We start from the raw sequence: 17175 nt of genomic DNA, 5'->3' as shown, positions 1-17175 counted from the left end.
TTAATTCAGAGTGTTGAATTAATGTATCTTCTCCAGCAAATGTGTGACGTTGTGAACTATGTTACGTTGTGTTTATGATGTTCTAGTTTCCTCTCTATTGATTTTGAGTCACTGTACCAACTGGCTACTATTTCTACTCGTGAGCCACTGTCCTACTGCCCGATAATGGGGTCACTCACCGATTCCAGCTGTTTCCACGAGCTCTCGATGTGCTGCTGTGCCTTGCGCCCATCATGGAAGTGCTGTTGGAATAGATGGGAAGGGGAATAAATATGATCAGGTTATTCAAAAGCTTAAGGGATTTAAAAGCAGGTGAAGCCGACCTTGACATGGTAGGGATAATAAATTAGAAGCAGCCATACCATTAAACACTGTGAATATTACTCTCAGTGTGACAGGATAGTATTAATGTCAACTGAGAAAGTAGGGCAAAATTCAAACAGATATTATACTGTAGCTACATTAAAAATTATGACCACATAAACCACAGGCTTATCTCTCAGAGATTTGTACAAGCTAGCAGATGGTTGATTTGATTGAAGACCAAACAGATCATATCCCACCAGCTCCACAAGGTGCACCAACACTGTGTTTCATAGCTCTACAGAAACAGTGCTACAGTTTAAACACACATGAGGCACCGACCTGTGCTAAAAAATCCACTGAATGAAAGCTTTATGCCAATTCCAATAAAATAAAAAGGTCAAACTTACTTTAGAACAAGTAACCATAGCAGTCAAAGGACCAGCGATGCTTTTTTAATGAAACTGTAAAGTCACATGTCATGCACAGAGTGGTGGTGCCAACGGCAAGGTTTTTGTTGAAAAAACCCCAAAAACATGCCTCTGCACTCTCTGCTGTATGCCCTCATGCATGTATTGATGGTGCACTGATTTTACGAATTCAGTGCAAGAAACATGAATAAAATTGAACAAAGAATAAGATAAATCTATTCAATCAAAAAGGCAATGAACTACTTTTCATTTGGAAGGCATGTCACAGAAAATGGAGAGAGAAATAAAGTTTTAAAATTAAATACACCCATATTTTGACTTTTGAGACAGTTTTATCTACAGCTGTTCCTCCTCTGCTGGGTTTGTAATTAGTTTGATAGATTTATGTTGCTGGCCTGCCTCTGAATAAAGATGATGATGTATTCATGTATACAGTATATGAATGACCAAAGGGATAAAATATATATATATATATATGTGTGTAACATGACAGTTTCAGCTGTTAGTTGAGAGAGAGTAAGAGAACAAAGTTTGGACATGAAATGAGACACTTCCAGTAAACATGCCATGAGATAAAACATGGAAGTGCACATGAGGCCAGATACTGTAATCTAAGGGGGAGACAGACAGGTCTCTGGGGATTTTAGCGCTGCCAAATGTGGGCATACTGTACGGGACGAGGTGGCAGCTGCTGGTCTGAACTAACACAGCACACATAGCGCTGTGTGTTTTTGTATGAGGCCTCACTTGGCCTATCTCGCTCCAGGGGACCAGAGCACTTGGCCCAGAGGCGAGCACATCTTTCTACAGCTCTCTGCGTGGACCACAGCCAGATCCCCTGGAAGTGCAAACATGCACCATCAATTTTAAACATTTGCTGCTTTAAAATGACATTGTCCTTACTTGTGGAGCACACAGATAGTCTCTCCACTGTCTACATTCATCTTAATCTACTGAAGAATCTAAAATGAAAACGACATGATGACTTGACTGTTAATGAGGTATCCCTTAGTTATGCAGACTGCGGAAGCTAGCATCAGTAGCTGAGCTGAATATCGATGCTGCCATTCAGAAATGGACCCGGGCTATTATGAGGAACAGAAAGCCGTTGCTTGTACTTCTCTTTGGGCAGCACAAGGAAGTCCTTCAGTATCCTCTGAGCATGGGCAAACATACAATCAAGTGATGTGAAATTAAGGCAGATGTGGGAGGCTGAAAGGTTAATCTCACCTGAATAGGAATGGATATGAGAGTGGTTAGTGAGAATGTACGCTGGTTTACCTCAGGCAGTCGCACTTCTCATTTTTTCCCAAAGTTTCTAGGGAAGCTCGGTAAAATAAGGAAGTGCTCCAGTGTTTTAGAGGAAGTATTTGCGCTCTAACAGAAAATGGGACATTATGGAGCTTCTGAACTTTAATGCGTGGTATGTTCAAACATTTCGTTTTTTCAACCGCTGTTAAGACCTTGGCCTTCGAATTCCTCTTTGACATGAACAGTAGTTTTCAATGATGAACTTTGACAAATATGCCGTACTAAATGATGATAAGACACAGTGAAGATAGGATATAACCTTCTCACAGCCCGCAACACCAGACTGGGTGACATCATTGTTACTGTTGAGAATTCTTTCAGCCAAATATTTGTCTCCATAACAACATTTCTGAAAAAAAATACCCAGCATCTTGCGGTGCATCAACAAAACGTCCATCACCATCAAGATAAACAAACCGGGCTGACACTGTTCTCCAAACAACACCATCGTACTTGTTTTTGCTTTGACCAATCCAAACCCCATTTTCATTATTTGTAACTAATAGCCATTAATCCTGCAAACATTTAGGCAGATGTTCTTCAGTGTTAGCATCTCTGTGTTTAATTTCATAGTTTGCAGAGACACCCTTGGTCCATCCAGGCCTAATGTTTAACACAAGACAGAGCTGACACACCCAGTCTTTCTCCAGCCTAATCCTCTCAGCTGGAGCATGTGACTGCGAGTGCAGTCAGGGGGCGTCTTTGTACTTCAACAGATCGCTGACCTGAAGCTGCCACTCTCAAGTTACCCTGGCACTTGAAAGACAGTGAGAGAGAAATATAAAAGGCTGCTTAAACTGGACTACAAATAACCCTAACCCTAACTACATCAATATATTAACTGTAATGAAGGTGGGATTGGAAAAAATGATCATTAGCCATCCGAGCCCAAGCACATTAGATCAGGGAAAACAGATCTACTATTTACTGAATAATGCCAAACAAGGCCTGCTCTCACTTCTATGCCTTCATTTTTCATCGACAAAGGAATTCTTCATTTCTCATGCAGTTACGCACCACCTGGTACAAGACAGACAGCCAGACTCCCTCCAGGTACCAGAACCCTTAAAACAAAGCCAAGACACGTAGGAATGAAAGGACGTCAATGTAATAATATTTGAAGTTACAGGCAACTGTGATTCTGTGGACTTGTTTTCACAGATTTCTGTCATCTTTCTCTGCATAAACAAACACAAACATTAAAAATGTCCACTATGTAGCTCAGCTTGTCGTCGCTCTCTCCAACAAAGTCTGCTGGAAGTCGGAGCGACCGACCAAGTTTGCTCAGCAAGCTCGTTGCATCTGACTCATATTTTTCCCCACAACAACAACAGCACATCAAAAAGATTAGGCTTTATCTGACTAGCTATATCAACCTGTACAGGATGTTGTCGTCTTTTGTCTTGACTACTGTGCCCTTCTTTCAGGGTTGCCAGCATGTACAGTAAAACCTACGCAAATGGGCCAAAATGCATCAGCAAGTCTGGTCTTTAACTGCCAAAAACCCCCCCCAGCTCATGTCACTCCACTTTTCTTTACTCTGCACCGGTTTCCTGTTGCTGCCTGCATGAAATTCAAGTCACTGATGCTCGCCTACAGAGTAGCCGCTCCTGGATGACCCCCCGGTGGACCTGCCCAACAGTAGTATTCCTCTCTGTCTTTAAAAATCACTTGAAGTCCTACCTCTTCAAGAGTACTTACTTACTTAATATGCTCGTTCTCCCTCTCTCGATACTTCTCAAGTTTTCTCTCTCATGAAAAAACAAAAATAAACAGTGCAGCACTTGTGTCAGGAAGATGGTACTTATTCTCAATGGTTTCTCTTTCATCTACTGTAGCTTGGATCGTACCTTATTTGTATGTCACTTTGGATAAAAACGACTGCTAAATAAATAAAGGTGATTAAAAGTAAGTGCATGTGTTACGGTGTCTCCAGCATGAGTTGCAGCAGCTACTATCTACTGTCTCCTGTATCTGTTTTCCAGTGTCATCTTTGTATCAGACAGAGATGAGGGGAGACAGACATGCTCCCTCTGGAGTTGTCTATCTGGCACACATGCATTCATAAACATAAACATGAGGTGAAACAAAGTCTCTGCAGTCTGACACATAAAGAGAGAGAGGGGGGGAGAGAGAAATTGTTTTGGGGCAGCACTTGCATATTTGATTTTATTTGTGCATGTGTGTGAAGAGGTAAACATGTGCAGCCGTGCACACACACACACACACACACACACACACAAGCTCCAACTGATCTGTTAGTCATTCACTGATATGACATGCTTCATAGGAATGTGCACCTGTAGTTCCTGTCAACACTCATACTATGATCATTAGGTACGAGACATAACCCACAGGTCATACAAGATAGAGACTAGAGAGATTATAAAACCTCATGAAAAGTCCACTGAGACTTTTTCTCCTCATGTTTAAACCATCAGGTTCAACAAGAAGTATTATTGCAGAGGTCATTTCTACTGAAGCCTGAGAGATGTGCAGGAGGGGACTAAGAGAAGATCCATCCATCAATTCTCCCTTTCGGCTTCTTATTTGTCTTTCCGCTCAACACGAGGAGGCATGCAAGGCCACTCCAGAGAGACACATTGTTCTTAAACTGCCGCTGTATCTCTCCTCTCTTCTTCTCTGCCTCCAGGAGATAAATGACGACAGCATCCTCTGCCAAACCCACCTAAAGATGTTTTACAGTGCATAACGGGTTTTCAGCTGACTTTTCTGTAAATGTTGTGCTTATTTTACTGGCTACGTCAGCTGAATATGATTCATTGTTTCTTTTTAATTCTTTTCTAGCTGGTTGAACAAGTTGCATCATAGCAGGATATGACAGACAGAGCACCGAAAGATATAATTATGTGCTGCGCTGTGGTTGCAAGTGGATACATCAAAGCACACACTGAACTAACCCTCAAATGGACTCTTAGTAACACATGTGGACACATGCAGTAAATATAGCATAGAAACATCTATGATTACTACTAGTGTTACGGTAAATACGCACTCTCAGAAGGTCTTGATGAGTATTTAAGGGTCTTTATCGGTCCTCATTAGAGAGGACACCTAAGCCCTGTGATCAGAGGCCTGGTGAGGATAGAAGTATGCTGACCGAACACCTTAATATGACTCCTCAGCACATTCACAGTCTATTGAGACTTAGGCTCTTCATCCCATATTAACCCTGCCTGCTCTTTATCGTTGTCTATAATGCTATTTGGCAATAAACAAACAATGCATGATAAACAAGAGAGTATATTTTTATTTCTTCGTGTATTTATAATTTAAATCAAATTATATGTTTGCATAGTGCATTAAATCCAGTAGTCTGAACTATAAAATGAGGTTTTGTAAAAACAAAGTATATCCGTTAAGACAACATTCTTGGCTTCATCTCCTCTGCCAACCCCAAGCTGAGCTTAGCAAGAGGTTCACTCAGGGAAACAGCAAAAGGGAGGTGAGGTCGGTTACAAAACAAGCCCACATGATAAACTAATGAGGTATTATTGTTTTTTTTTCTTCTTCTTCTTCTGGTTCTGCAGTGTGGATTTCACCTGTCCAGTAAGCTCCCAATAAAGCCAGGAGGGGCAGGACCTGACCCTCCTCTAATCCCACTGTCTGAGTCTGTCTGCACAACTTTGTCTGACATGGAGATAAATCGTAAAGCAACAACAGAAAGAACACTGAGTGGTGCTTAAATATTCATGTGAATGAAACCGGAGAATGGAATGACGGGATGCTGGGTAACATTTTCTCTAATAGTGTTACAGTCAACCCTGAATGTTTTGATAAGGAACATTTTCTTAGTCTCAGTAACATTTGTTTTAACACTTGAACATGTCAAACAGTGTCCTTCCCCATTATTCATGTGTCTGTTGAGGGCACAAGTGTATCTTTGTAATCAAAACTGAGTAAGAAAATAAGAGTTTAATGTGCAATTTACCCATATAAGGACATTCTTCTATTGGCTCAATGCCTCCGGATGAAATGCTTGTCTGCTCACAAAAGATAACTGCGAGTTATGGGGTCATGCTATGAGGGGAAAGCCCCCTGCCCTGCCTGAGTAACTGTAAAAAACACCACATGACAAGCTATTCACAATATCATTTTCAAAATTAGAGATCCAGAACTGAGAAAAACAAAGGGTGCAAATGCTTGTGAAGGAGACACTAAAGGGAGATGATGAGAAAGACAGAAGGGAAAATGGGCCGAGAAACATTTTTTTAAAGAAATCTGAGTAAAAAGACGAATAGACTGACTGGATGAAGTGCAGAGAATTGAAGAGGAAGCGGGTGTCAGAGTGACATCCTGCAGTGTAAGAGCAGCTGGGGTCCCAAATCTGGACAGGAGACAGAGACCGGTTGATATGCCAAGCCAAACCCAAACCAGGCTAAAGTAAAGCCAAAAGAGCAAAACAGGTCTAGAGGGGGCAGATGATTCCCCTTTGGAAATCCCTTCACTCTCCATGTCTGCTGCAACTTAAACATAGCTTAAAATCAAAACTGATTCCTACATGTTACCCAGGGCTTTCTCTGTTAAAGGGCAGGTTCACAATGTTTCAAGTTTGTCCTAAAACAACAGTGAGGTGGCTTAACAAACACTGACACAGTTCCTCTCCATACTGACCATTAGAAGACCTCCTACAAATGTGCTCACAGTGTAAGTGATGGGGGACAAAATCTGCAGTCCTGATTTTGAGAAACAATGTATTTAAAAGTTTATCTGAAGATAAAAATGAAGCTTAAGCCATCGGAGTTAGTCAAATAAAGTGGCTACTTTCCACAGTAAAAAAACTCAGCTACATGGAAGGATCAAAATAAAAAGAGGTTATTTGGCACTAAAAATACATTAACTGAGAAAAACATCAACTCTGTTTGACTTATTTGGAAGACTGAAGCCTCATATTAGCTTCAAATAAACGTTTTAATGCATTTTTGCACAGAGGGAGGACTGTGGATTTTGTCCCCAATTACTTACTGGAGAAATGATTACAGCAACCATGTCCATGTCCATTTAGGCACTTGATTATTTAAAGACAGACGTGAAACTTTCCTTTAAGGTAGAGTAACAGAGGCAGCAATACTCTGTTGTCACAGAGCACATAAGTACATACTCTAAAAGAGGTCATTGTGACTTTGAGCAGCCCTCTGGTTTTGGTTTTCCACTCCGGTTCCCTCAGCTGGGCTTTCGAGACACGAGAGTCCACGACTCAGAAACTACTTTTATCCAGCTGGATGGCGTTCTCTCTGCTCCTCCACCAAACTTTACGGATTTAATGGGCACCACACTGTTATCAGTGAATCATGCAGTGCAGGTCCATCGCTTTTCCAAATCACTTCCATGATGGAAAGGAGGAAGTGACTTCAACTTTTAAGAATAGAGTGTGGTGCACCAAACTTTTATAAATTGGTTTAAAAGACAGAAATGAGCTTGTAATGATAGAGAGACTGTGACTTTGTTCCATAAAAAGGACTCAGTCAGTCACGTTCTGCTCTTCTGGCGAGCCTTTGGGTGTATCTATATTTACTCAGCGATGACCTCAGTTCATGGAGAATAGAGTATGTTCAGGGAACTGGCTACTTAATTTTGTGTAGGCCAGCATGATTGTTTTCCTTTACCATGTCTGAAGGAAGTATTTGATTTAAAGCACCGGCACGGGTGATGTGGCCAAAATGTGGATAAAACAAACTAGAAATAATGCATGGGATGTGAAAAGAGCCCAACTCAGTGTGAATTTTCAAAGACGTCTCACCGATTTTCTCTCCGACTTGATCTCCTGCAGATAGCGCGAAAGCTCGACGATGATTTGAGACGTCAAGTTCTCCGCGATGACCTCGTGTTGACCTGCGTAGTCATTTAACTCGTTAAGCGTCATCACGAAGGCTCGACAGAAGGAGTACCTGGTGAGAAACGGGAAGTGGCGTCAGAAGAAGAAAGACGACAGGGTAATTCTGTTCAGATTCAGGTTGAGAAAAAGCTCCTTAAACTTACTTGTTTTCATCCTCTTCTCGCGAGTTCTTCTTGGGTTGATACTTCTTTGATAAATTCCTGTGAGGAAGAAGATTTCTGCATTGTCAGACATTTCTTACAGTATCTTTACAAAGAGCTCAGTCTGCAAATGTGTAATGCACCATTCCCCATTATAATTCCCTGACACTGCCCTGATGGACCTGCCAAAGGATCATCTAGTACACCATTCAATCCAGCAGAGTGCTTTCTACTACATCCCCTTCCCTTTCTTTCGGGGTCGTAAATCATCGCCCCGGGAGTATGCATGCAAAGGCAGTCACCAGAAACAAGCATGCTTTTCTTATGCAGCCATTGCCCTTGATTTGACTCTGGGTGCAGGTTAGTGGCTCAAGATGAGTGCAGAAGAAGAAGTTGCTGTGTTGGAAACAGGCTATAAATAACGACCCTTATAGCAGTTAGGGATGTGTCTTTCAGTGTCCTTCCACTCAACCCCTGCATCTGCCTTGTTGTTTGACAGCCTAAAGCACGTCATGTCATGTTTGTTTCATCACAATCGTGTGACACCCTCACCACCCAACCGTGCTGTTGCTCACTTTGATGGCCGCTCTGTCAGCAAAATATAATAACATGCATTATATTCTGATGGATTTGGGTGCGTGTTATGTGCTTATGCTTTCAGGACCCTTTGTGTAATTAATGTGAACTCTTGTTAAGCTAAAAAAATGAACAATCAAGTGGTGTATGTACACACAAACAAGCCGAGCCATTTATATTTTAACTGAGACACACAGTAGACCAAAGCTGTGAACCAGCCTGCGTCCTGTTGTAATTTTCTAATTCAAAATAATGGTTGTGCATTTATGTATTATAAGTCAGTCGACTGCTTGCTAGAAACGTAGGTTGCAACAAATTTTCATGGCAGTTTGTAACAATTAGAGCTGCAACAATCAGTCAATCTGCAGAAAATTCATTGCCAAATATTCTGATAATCAATTTATAATTTTTTTTAAATAAAATTATCTACAAATTCTCTGATTTCAGCTTCTCAAATGTGATTATTTTCTGATTGTGTACTCTGCTATGACAGTAAACAGGTTGTAGACGGTTGATCTGAGGTTTGAGGGCATTACCTTGGGCTTTGGGTGACACATATTTGCATTTTTCAGCATTTTCTTACAAATGATTAGCCAATTAATGAAGAAAATAAAGGACAGATTAATAGATAATGAAAATAATCACTAGCTATAAGCTAAGTAACAATTATTAGTACAAGATTTAATCATAATACTATTTATTATTATTGTAGGTCAATGTCAACTGCTTTCAAAAGGCTTAAAACAGACAAGTGTGGTTGCCCTAGTTGTGAAATTATAGCACTGTATTCACTACTAGAATCTAAATGTTCCTCTCGTGCATATTGTAAAAGCACACGCTTAATTCCTGCTGAAATGAATAATGCATGTGTTATAAAAAAAAAAAATGTAACGTGTGTCTGCACTACATCCAGCTCAGTCTGCTCAACTCCCCCCACACTGCTCCTCCCTGGTGGTGTTTGTACTGTTGCTAGGCAGATCTATCTGTCTCACTCTCTTCTCCTCCTTCTCACCCCTGCTCTAATTATAGTGCAAGTTCCCTCTCATTCATTCATTTACTTACTCGTAGCCAGATGTCACATGTCAGGTTATATTAGCCCGCTCACCTTAATAACATGTAAACATGTCAAAATTAGGATAGGGGCTATTGGTTAATTAGGAGGATTAAACAAGCTGTGTTTAGGTGTATGTTTGTTTATGTGTGTCAGCTAATGTTTGCAGTCTATACGTTACGGTTGATACAATAACCACAGCAAAGACAGGCACTTTTTTCACCCTCACCCAGTCTCTTTTGTTGGCAGGACTTTATTCCCCCCTGTGTTATGGATTATGCCAGACTGGAATTTGGGGGAGGGGGAGGAGGAGGTGGAGGAGGAAGCATTAATGCATTGCCCTGCAATGAATAGACTGAAGCATTGTGCATGTTTACACCAATCCAATGGAAGAGGCTTATTCCTGGATTAGTGCAGTGTGTGGTTAGTATGGTGCTGGAAAGGGTATAAAGAAGTGTAATAAACATAGATGACAATCGTGTGGTAAAGCAAGTTATTTGATATTTTGTTAAAAAAGGGCTGCAACTAATGATTATATTTATTATCAATTAATCTGCAGACTATTTTATCAACTAAACAATTAATCATTTTGCCTGTAAAATGTGTGAAAAGTGTCCGTAATGCTTTCTTAAAGACTGCAGTGATGTCATCAAACTGCCTGTTTTATTCAACCAACTGTCCCAAATGCAAACACATTGAACTGAACTGAATTTACTGCCACACAAGATCAATAATAACAGAGGATTGTCACAAATAACAAGCCTGAGCTGGGAAGTTTGGCATTTACTGTAACAATGAATCAATAATCAAAATAGTTGCTGGATATTTTTCTGTCCATCAACTAATTGACCAAACTATGCAGCTCCTTTAACCAATTCTGCTAAAGGCTGAGCCTCAATTATACAGTTGTTGATTAATAATTACCATTTTCTTAGTAGTTCAGTCTTGTAGGCCTTTTACACCGCAAACATTTTCATAGCAGCAAAAGCAGAGGTGTGACTGACACATTAACTCTATTAAGTCTCATGGTTTGCTCACATTAACAATACCACAGCTGTGAAACTTGCACAATTGTATGAAACACACCCTTCATAAATGTTATTAATGTGCCTGTTATGACATGTGAAAACATTTAAGATGAAACAGCCCATTACCACTAAAAGGAAAAACTAGATGCAAATATCTTCGACACAGATGAGAGAAAAGAAGACTACAGTAGATCAAGGGCCAATTCCATTAGTTTATTAGATCTAACAGCCCTGTGTTTCTTTTAGTTTGAGCGTGCCTGTTAGATTAAACCTGATTTCATGAGCTAAGTTGATTACAAAGGATAATTAGTCCTTAGGTACAGCCAAGTAGCACCACAACAAAGAAGCACAGTGTGCTAAAAAACATAGGAAAACCCTATGACTCAAGCTGTCCTGTCTAAAACGTCCTAATTTCCTCATTTTAGCCTCTTCTGACAAGTGTAACAACATGCACGTAAGTTGCATGCATGTTTGTGCGTGGGTGTGTATGTGTGTGTGTGTCAACTATATAACAGACCAAGTTTGACAGCGGGCTCTCTGTCTAAGCACACTGACTGAAAACTTCCACACCATCTGTGGAGCCTGAAGTTCAACAAAAGCCAACCTGCCACGGCAAGATGAGTCTATCCTCGTTCTTTTGCCAAACATACTGCAGACAGCTGCTGACTAATTGCATTATGGGATATCATATGTGGTCGAACGCAAGCGCAAATCTGTGAGTGCACATGTTTTAAGTCCACTTTATATACAATATGCCATCACTTTGGATAAAAGTTTAACTAATTATGCAGAAGTTGTACACACACAAATTCTCTTAAAGCAGATATTTCAACATTTATTTTTACAGAAAGAGAAGGATAAAGAGCAAGACCAATGCATTTAGGATATATCAAAACAAATACAAACTAATTTGGGTTATTTTTCTAACATATGTGTCTTTTTTTGAGGATGAAAAATTCATTGGTGCAGGGATATGCGTTTAATGCATGCATGTAAACACAGACAGTTAGTCCTATTATCTCAAGCTCACTTAATTCTCAAAAAGAGGAGTAGTGGTGGTGGATGTGGGGGGTTCTAGGTAAATACTGGATTGGCATTGGCTTGTCATGCTGAAAATTGGGGGTTGGGGTCAATACTTACAGCATTAGCCATATTGCCAGGCCTCTTTAAAGATGAGGATTGTGGATTTTGGGGAGTGACTCCCTACTGTGTTTGGGGGTAGGGGATGCTGGAGACCCTCTCAGTACAGCACTACTCATGCTGCCATCACTGCCTTTTAAAATCAGTGAGTGCACCATAACAGACTGCGTGCATGTGCAGGGAAAATTGGAGTGGAGGGAGGGGAGGTGGGGGGCGGGACCGACACTAGTGGTTGGAGGAAAAAAAAGAAAAAAAGAAAAAAAAAGAAAAATCTGGGTCAGACCTGGGGTTGATAATGCCGATACCTACAAGTCTCTATGGAAACACAAGCTCCGCCCCATCCCCCCGCAACCTGACTTCCTCTTGCCTGAAGCAGAAGCCAGCAACAACAGACAGCCAAGCACAAGAGAAAGGCTTTTTAGACTCTTCACACACAAACAAAGGGGAGAAAGATGTGAGGGAAGGGAGGGGGGCTATACATCCTCTTTAGGACTTCTTATATATCTGTAGACTTGCATGGAAAATATTTTGTCAAGAAAAAAACATCACTGCCGCTATGAAAAAATGTTTATTTTCTGATCATTAATATAATTAATGTACTATTTCCCATATGGGAGTTCTCGTTTCAGTTTTCACCTCCACAGGGAGGTCAGAGGTCAGGGTCGGCTACGTAATGAGCTGGTAGGGATTCAGTCTCTTGTTTCAAGGACACTTCAGTAGGTCAAGTACTGTTGCAGGGGGGGGGGCTTTTATCTAAGACATCTGGAGGAGAGACATTCACCCTGATCGCTGATTAGAGTGCTTCAACCCCCCAAATATGGATCATGAACCCGCTCGGATACTCACCTAATTTGTTTTGCATAGCTGACTTCGATCTCTGACCTCTCCTTGACAAATTTGGTGTACTTCTCGACAAATTCGATCCCCCACTGTGTATGCTTTTCCAAGTTGTCAAACTGATCCTGCAGAAAAGACGAAGAAGAAATAGTTAGATATTTCAATTGATCTGTTATTATTATCTACTATACAGGGAAAAAGAGAGAAGTCAAGTATAATGAAAGACCAAATCAAAATCAAATCAACACATCAAAAAATCGAGTTTACCCATGTTTATATCAAATTTTGCCAAGTATCAATCTTTTTATTTGAGCGAAGCTAACACCGATTATTACTCATCTTGAAAACTGTCTTGTTGACATTCAACTTCTCCTCAGCATCGAGTCTCATTTGCTGCAGGAATATTTTCCATCTGGCTCCCCTCAACCAAAGTTATTGGTCAGACATGTGCTGTCATCTGACCTTCTCTTTGTCTACAATTCGTACTTCAAATGATGGCAAGCCTGGCCTGCCATCATTTGAAGTATTCTGCTATCAAAACACATTCAATAACACCTTAAAGTGAGGTCTTCCACAGAGGGTAAGTGTGGTTCATTGCATTAAAAAAACACAGCTACTAACAGCTCACACTACTGATAACCAAATACAGCTGTTTGAGCTGAAAACACATTATTCATGATTTGTTCCTGACTTGTGAGGAAAAAATGAGCCTCCAGTTGGCTGAGGTATCCTCTTAAATTTCAATAGTTCAAACGAGAAAGTATTTCGACCTGGATATCACATGTACACCACAGCTACCATGTACCAACTATCATATTGCTACTACCTTATGATGGTCTTACGAGAGGTTTTGTTAATATTTTAAAGATGAACCAAACAAAAAACAACCTTGGTGTAGCTCCAACAGTCCCCCATCCTGTCTTCTACCATTTCTGGAGTCTTCCTTGATTCCTTACAATATTTCTTCTAGTGCGACATATTAAAGGTTCGTCTTATTCTGTGAGCCAACCATGCCATATACTTTGTACCTAACTGCTTCAAGCATCTCTGCACTAAACGCATTTTCATATCAAAGACACAGGAAGCGGTTGTGGCGTCAAAAAGTCGGCAAGCTGTTATGTTAGCCTACTCAGCTCTCTGTAGTATATTCATGGTGCAGCTTGAAGTACAGCATCCTGAAATAGTCACCGTAATACACCATTGTCGCTTTACTGAATCCACATCATGTTGTGTGAAGGGTGATGAAATCTCGTTAAACACCTTTGAAATGGCCTTCACAAATTAAACAGCTCCCAATTGAAGTACTCAAGGAAAACAATAGAGAGTGCTTTGAGTGTGAGAGGGACTTTCCAGCCGTCATTCTTCGTCGGTATCAATGAGCCATCACTCATCAGCGAGCCACTCAACGAGAAGAATGACAAGATAAAAGCCAAATACTTAGTTTGACTGAAATAAGGTGCCTCATCACCTTGTCTCTGTCTCAGTTTTTCCGCCCTCACACACACCCATTCTCTGTTTTTCTTGTTTCTACTTTATATGTTTCTACTCCTCTTTAAAACCCAGAAACGTGCTCACTCTTGGACTCATGTGCCAATTAAAGTAATGGAACAGCATTTACTTCAATATTACAAAGGAGCAATAATCCCAGGAACAATAACAGACAACAATAAGCACACATCACTGCAGACACACCATGCACATAACCCCCCCCCCCTATTCCCTCCCCTTCACACGCACTCCCCCGCACATAACTCAGATTACCCTTTTCTGCAGGGGCACCATCTTATCCCGTTTGCCTCTGTGTTGAATGGGCACCCTTTTGAAATATCCCGATCCCAAAAATGTACATCCAACTCTCCTTCCGAAGCGGCGCCCAAAAAAAAAGTTTTAAAAAAAGAGAGACACTGAGGTTAGATCAGTGAAGGCATTTCCCAGGTATCCAAGCAGAGAGAGCTATAAAACAGCACTGATTACCCAAGAGCGTGCCTGGGTGTTTTAGGAACTGTGTCTGACGACCCCCGGCTCCCACACAATCACAAAGAAACTGCACTGTTGTAGCGAGTAATTCCCAATTGTCTGGAATGAGCCGGAATTCCAGAGAGCAGGGGAGGAAACCGATGCAGCGCTCACACTCACACACACACTCTGAATGTGAGGCCACGGCTGCCCTCAGCATGCAGGCTTAATGCTCCATCAGGCGTAAGGTGGAATAAGTGGGATGGGAGAGGAGGATAGTGAGAGAGAGAGAGAGCGGAAAAACAGAGGGAGGGGGTTTGAAAGGAGTAGAAATGACAGAAGAGGCGGGATTACATGGGATGGGATTAAATTTAGGGGAAGGGGGGCTCGTCTAGTCTAGTCTAGTCTACCCTGCAGCTACATCAAATCAGTCGCCCCATTCACTGTACCATATCTCGAAATCTAATATGAAATAAAATAATAGCATAAAGGTTATGACCCACGATATGATGAGTCATTTTAAACTCATGAATCTTTGGCTAATATCAGACAGGATAGAAAAGGAGGATGCCAGAATAAAATGGAAAATTCATCAACAAGGCGATTCCCCAGCCACATGAGAGAGAAAGAGAGAGAGTGCTAATGAATAAATTATGAACCAGAGTGAGGGAAATGTTAAAGAAAACAACACTTTACGTGAAAGTGTGTCAGACGCGAGTACATACACGCTTGTCTGCATTACATCAACCTCCTGCCATTACAACTTGTGAAGCACCTACTAATAAAGACAGAATGAATGACGTGTATCTGTACGGAAAGGAAAGTGAATCAACCAGGTATGTTGAGTGATCGAAAAGGCAACAACAGACTTTGGAATTAAATGATTGATTTAATCAAATAGTCAATTGACAGAAAAGTCCTTCTCCACTCAAAAATGTTACATTTCCGGAATGTTTGAGCTTCACTGCAGTTTGACACTACAAGATTGTTTTCACATTTATCTGCTGTACTTTACGAGCATGATTTGTGACATCACAACTATTTTTTTTTAGCCAATCGTGGTTCAAATATGCAGCTTACACGAATGTGATGTGGAAACTTGGAAGTCTCGTGTGTACACACACTGAGAACGGACCTTTAAGGGAAGTAGGAGACATCTCGTGTCCAGCATTTAATCTCTTAAAATATTCATAGATTTTGGATTTTTAATAATGTAAAAAGAGTAGATGCCATTTTTAAGAATTTCTAACCAGGTGTTTTATGGAAAGAGTTCAGACACAAAATACTAGTGCAGTGTAGAGTATTTTTATATGCTTTGAGGACCTGCAGGGGATCTTCTAGCTTCTCCAATGTGACTATGACACAGTTTTCTGGCCTTTTATTGAGCAAACGATTAGTTATTAATTGAGAAAAAATCTTAAGAAAGTTTTACAATGAAGAATATATTAATCCATTCAAATGCTGTCATGTAGCCCTTCAACATTTGTAGCTGTGTGTCTTCCTGTGATCTTGACTGTAAACACGATTATTTCAAAACAAAAGACAGACGTAAAGAGAAAATCATTTTCCATTTACCATTTCCCTACTTTCATTTCTGTAGTCATTTCATTAGAAATGTGTAAAGCACTAAAATGCCAAGGATACATGAGACCATTCAAATACTTTCAGTCGGAAAAAATTCACTTCAAAAATCTGAACTGTATGTATAGTTACTGTAAGTTTGAGGTAATACAGAAAGAGTCAACAACAAACAAATTAAATGTAGAGTTATCAAAAACTTGTTCATGTTATGTGTTTATTAAACCCAAAAAGAATATGGACTGATATTCTGGTATTGGATTTTTTGGACTCTCAAATATTGATTCTGATTTTGACCCCAAAAAAATACACATTTACTCTGGCTGAATAATCCAACTGTCCATATTATCTATATTTGCCCTGCCTTTTACCGCTGGTTACTGAAGTTAGCGTGCGTGCACTGTATGCAAATCGTACAATAACAGTGGCTCATATTCAAAACTGCAGAGGGATTGCACAGGGATTTTTTTTGTTGTTGTAAAAACTCCCCTATAGCCCCCTTGTCCGAAAGACTAATAACTCTCTCTCTTGCCTTACTTCCATTCTGTCGTTTGCAGCCTCTGACACCTGACCTTGTTCCTGCAGGAGGGGATAAGTGAGAGGCGGGGGGGTCCCTTTAGGAGACAAACCAGTCCCGCTCCTCTTGTTATTTCAGGACACAATCCCGCTCACTGTGATGCATGTACTATTGTGGTAGTACATGAAGAAAAATAAATAGAACTGCCTAGCCAAATATTTTTTATTATCCAGGAAATGAGAAACAGGTTCAGACAGAGAACAAAGGAGACACTTTGCAGTTACTAAATATATATATATATATATATATATATATATATATATATATATATATATATATATATATATATATATATATATATATATATATATATATATATATATATTTAGTAAAATATAAGGCTACCCATGTGTGGTAAAGAAAACAAATACATGGTTGTTTAAGGATCAG

At 40.3% G+C, this 17175-nt stretch overlaps 2 protein-coding genes across 9 annotated transcripts in view; one reads left to right on the top strand and one right to left on the bottom strand.

Annotated features, from left to right (window-relative positions):
* The window catches only part of gfm2 (GTP dependent ribosome recycling factor mitochondrial 2), a 271535-nt gene that overhangs the window by 123659 nt on the left and 130701 nt on the right, over positions 1 to 17175 (top strand). The window lies entirely within an intron of this gene.
* The window catches only part of LOC133994890 (formin-binding protein 1), a 63584-nt gene that overhangs the window by 26814 nt on the left and 19595 nt on the right, over positions 1 to 17175 (bottom strand). For 7 of the 8 annotated variants that reach the window (XM_062434110.1, XM_062434108.1, XM_062434109.1 and 4 more), the window contains exons 1-5: positions 13563 to 13684; positions 12684 to 12799; positions 8046 to 8102; positions 7807 to 7954; positions 180 to 242 (exon numbers count right to left, since the gene is read on the bottom strand). In XM_062434110.1, the coding sequence (XP_062290094.1) occupies positions 180 to 242; positions 7807 to 7954; positions 8046 to 8102; positions 12684 to 12799; positions 13563 to 13604 (426 nt within the window). In that variant the 5' untranslated portion in view covers positions 13605 to 13684. Of the gene's footprint in view, positions 1 to 179; positions 243 to 7806; positions 7955 to 8045; positions 8103 to 12683; positions 12800 to 13562; positions 13685 to 17175 lie in introns of those variants that run through there. The other variant, XM_062434111.1, reaches the window with a different exon arrangement.

This window comes from Scomber scombrus, chromosome 15 (assembly GCF_963691925.1).
Source record: "Scomber scombrus chromosome 15, fScoSco1.1, whole genome shotgun sequence".
Lineage (NCBI taxonomy): Eukaryota > Metazoa > Chordata > Actinopteri > Scombriformes > Scombridae > Scomber > Scomber scombrus.
Note: the sequence above shows the minus strand (reverse complement) of the source record. Positions and strands in the feature narration are given on the sequence as shown.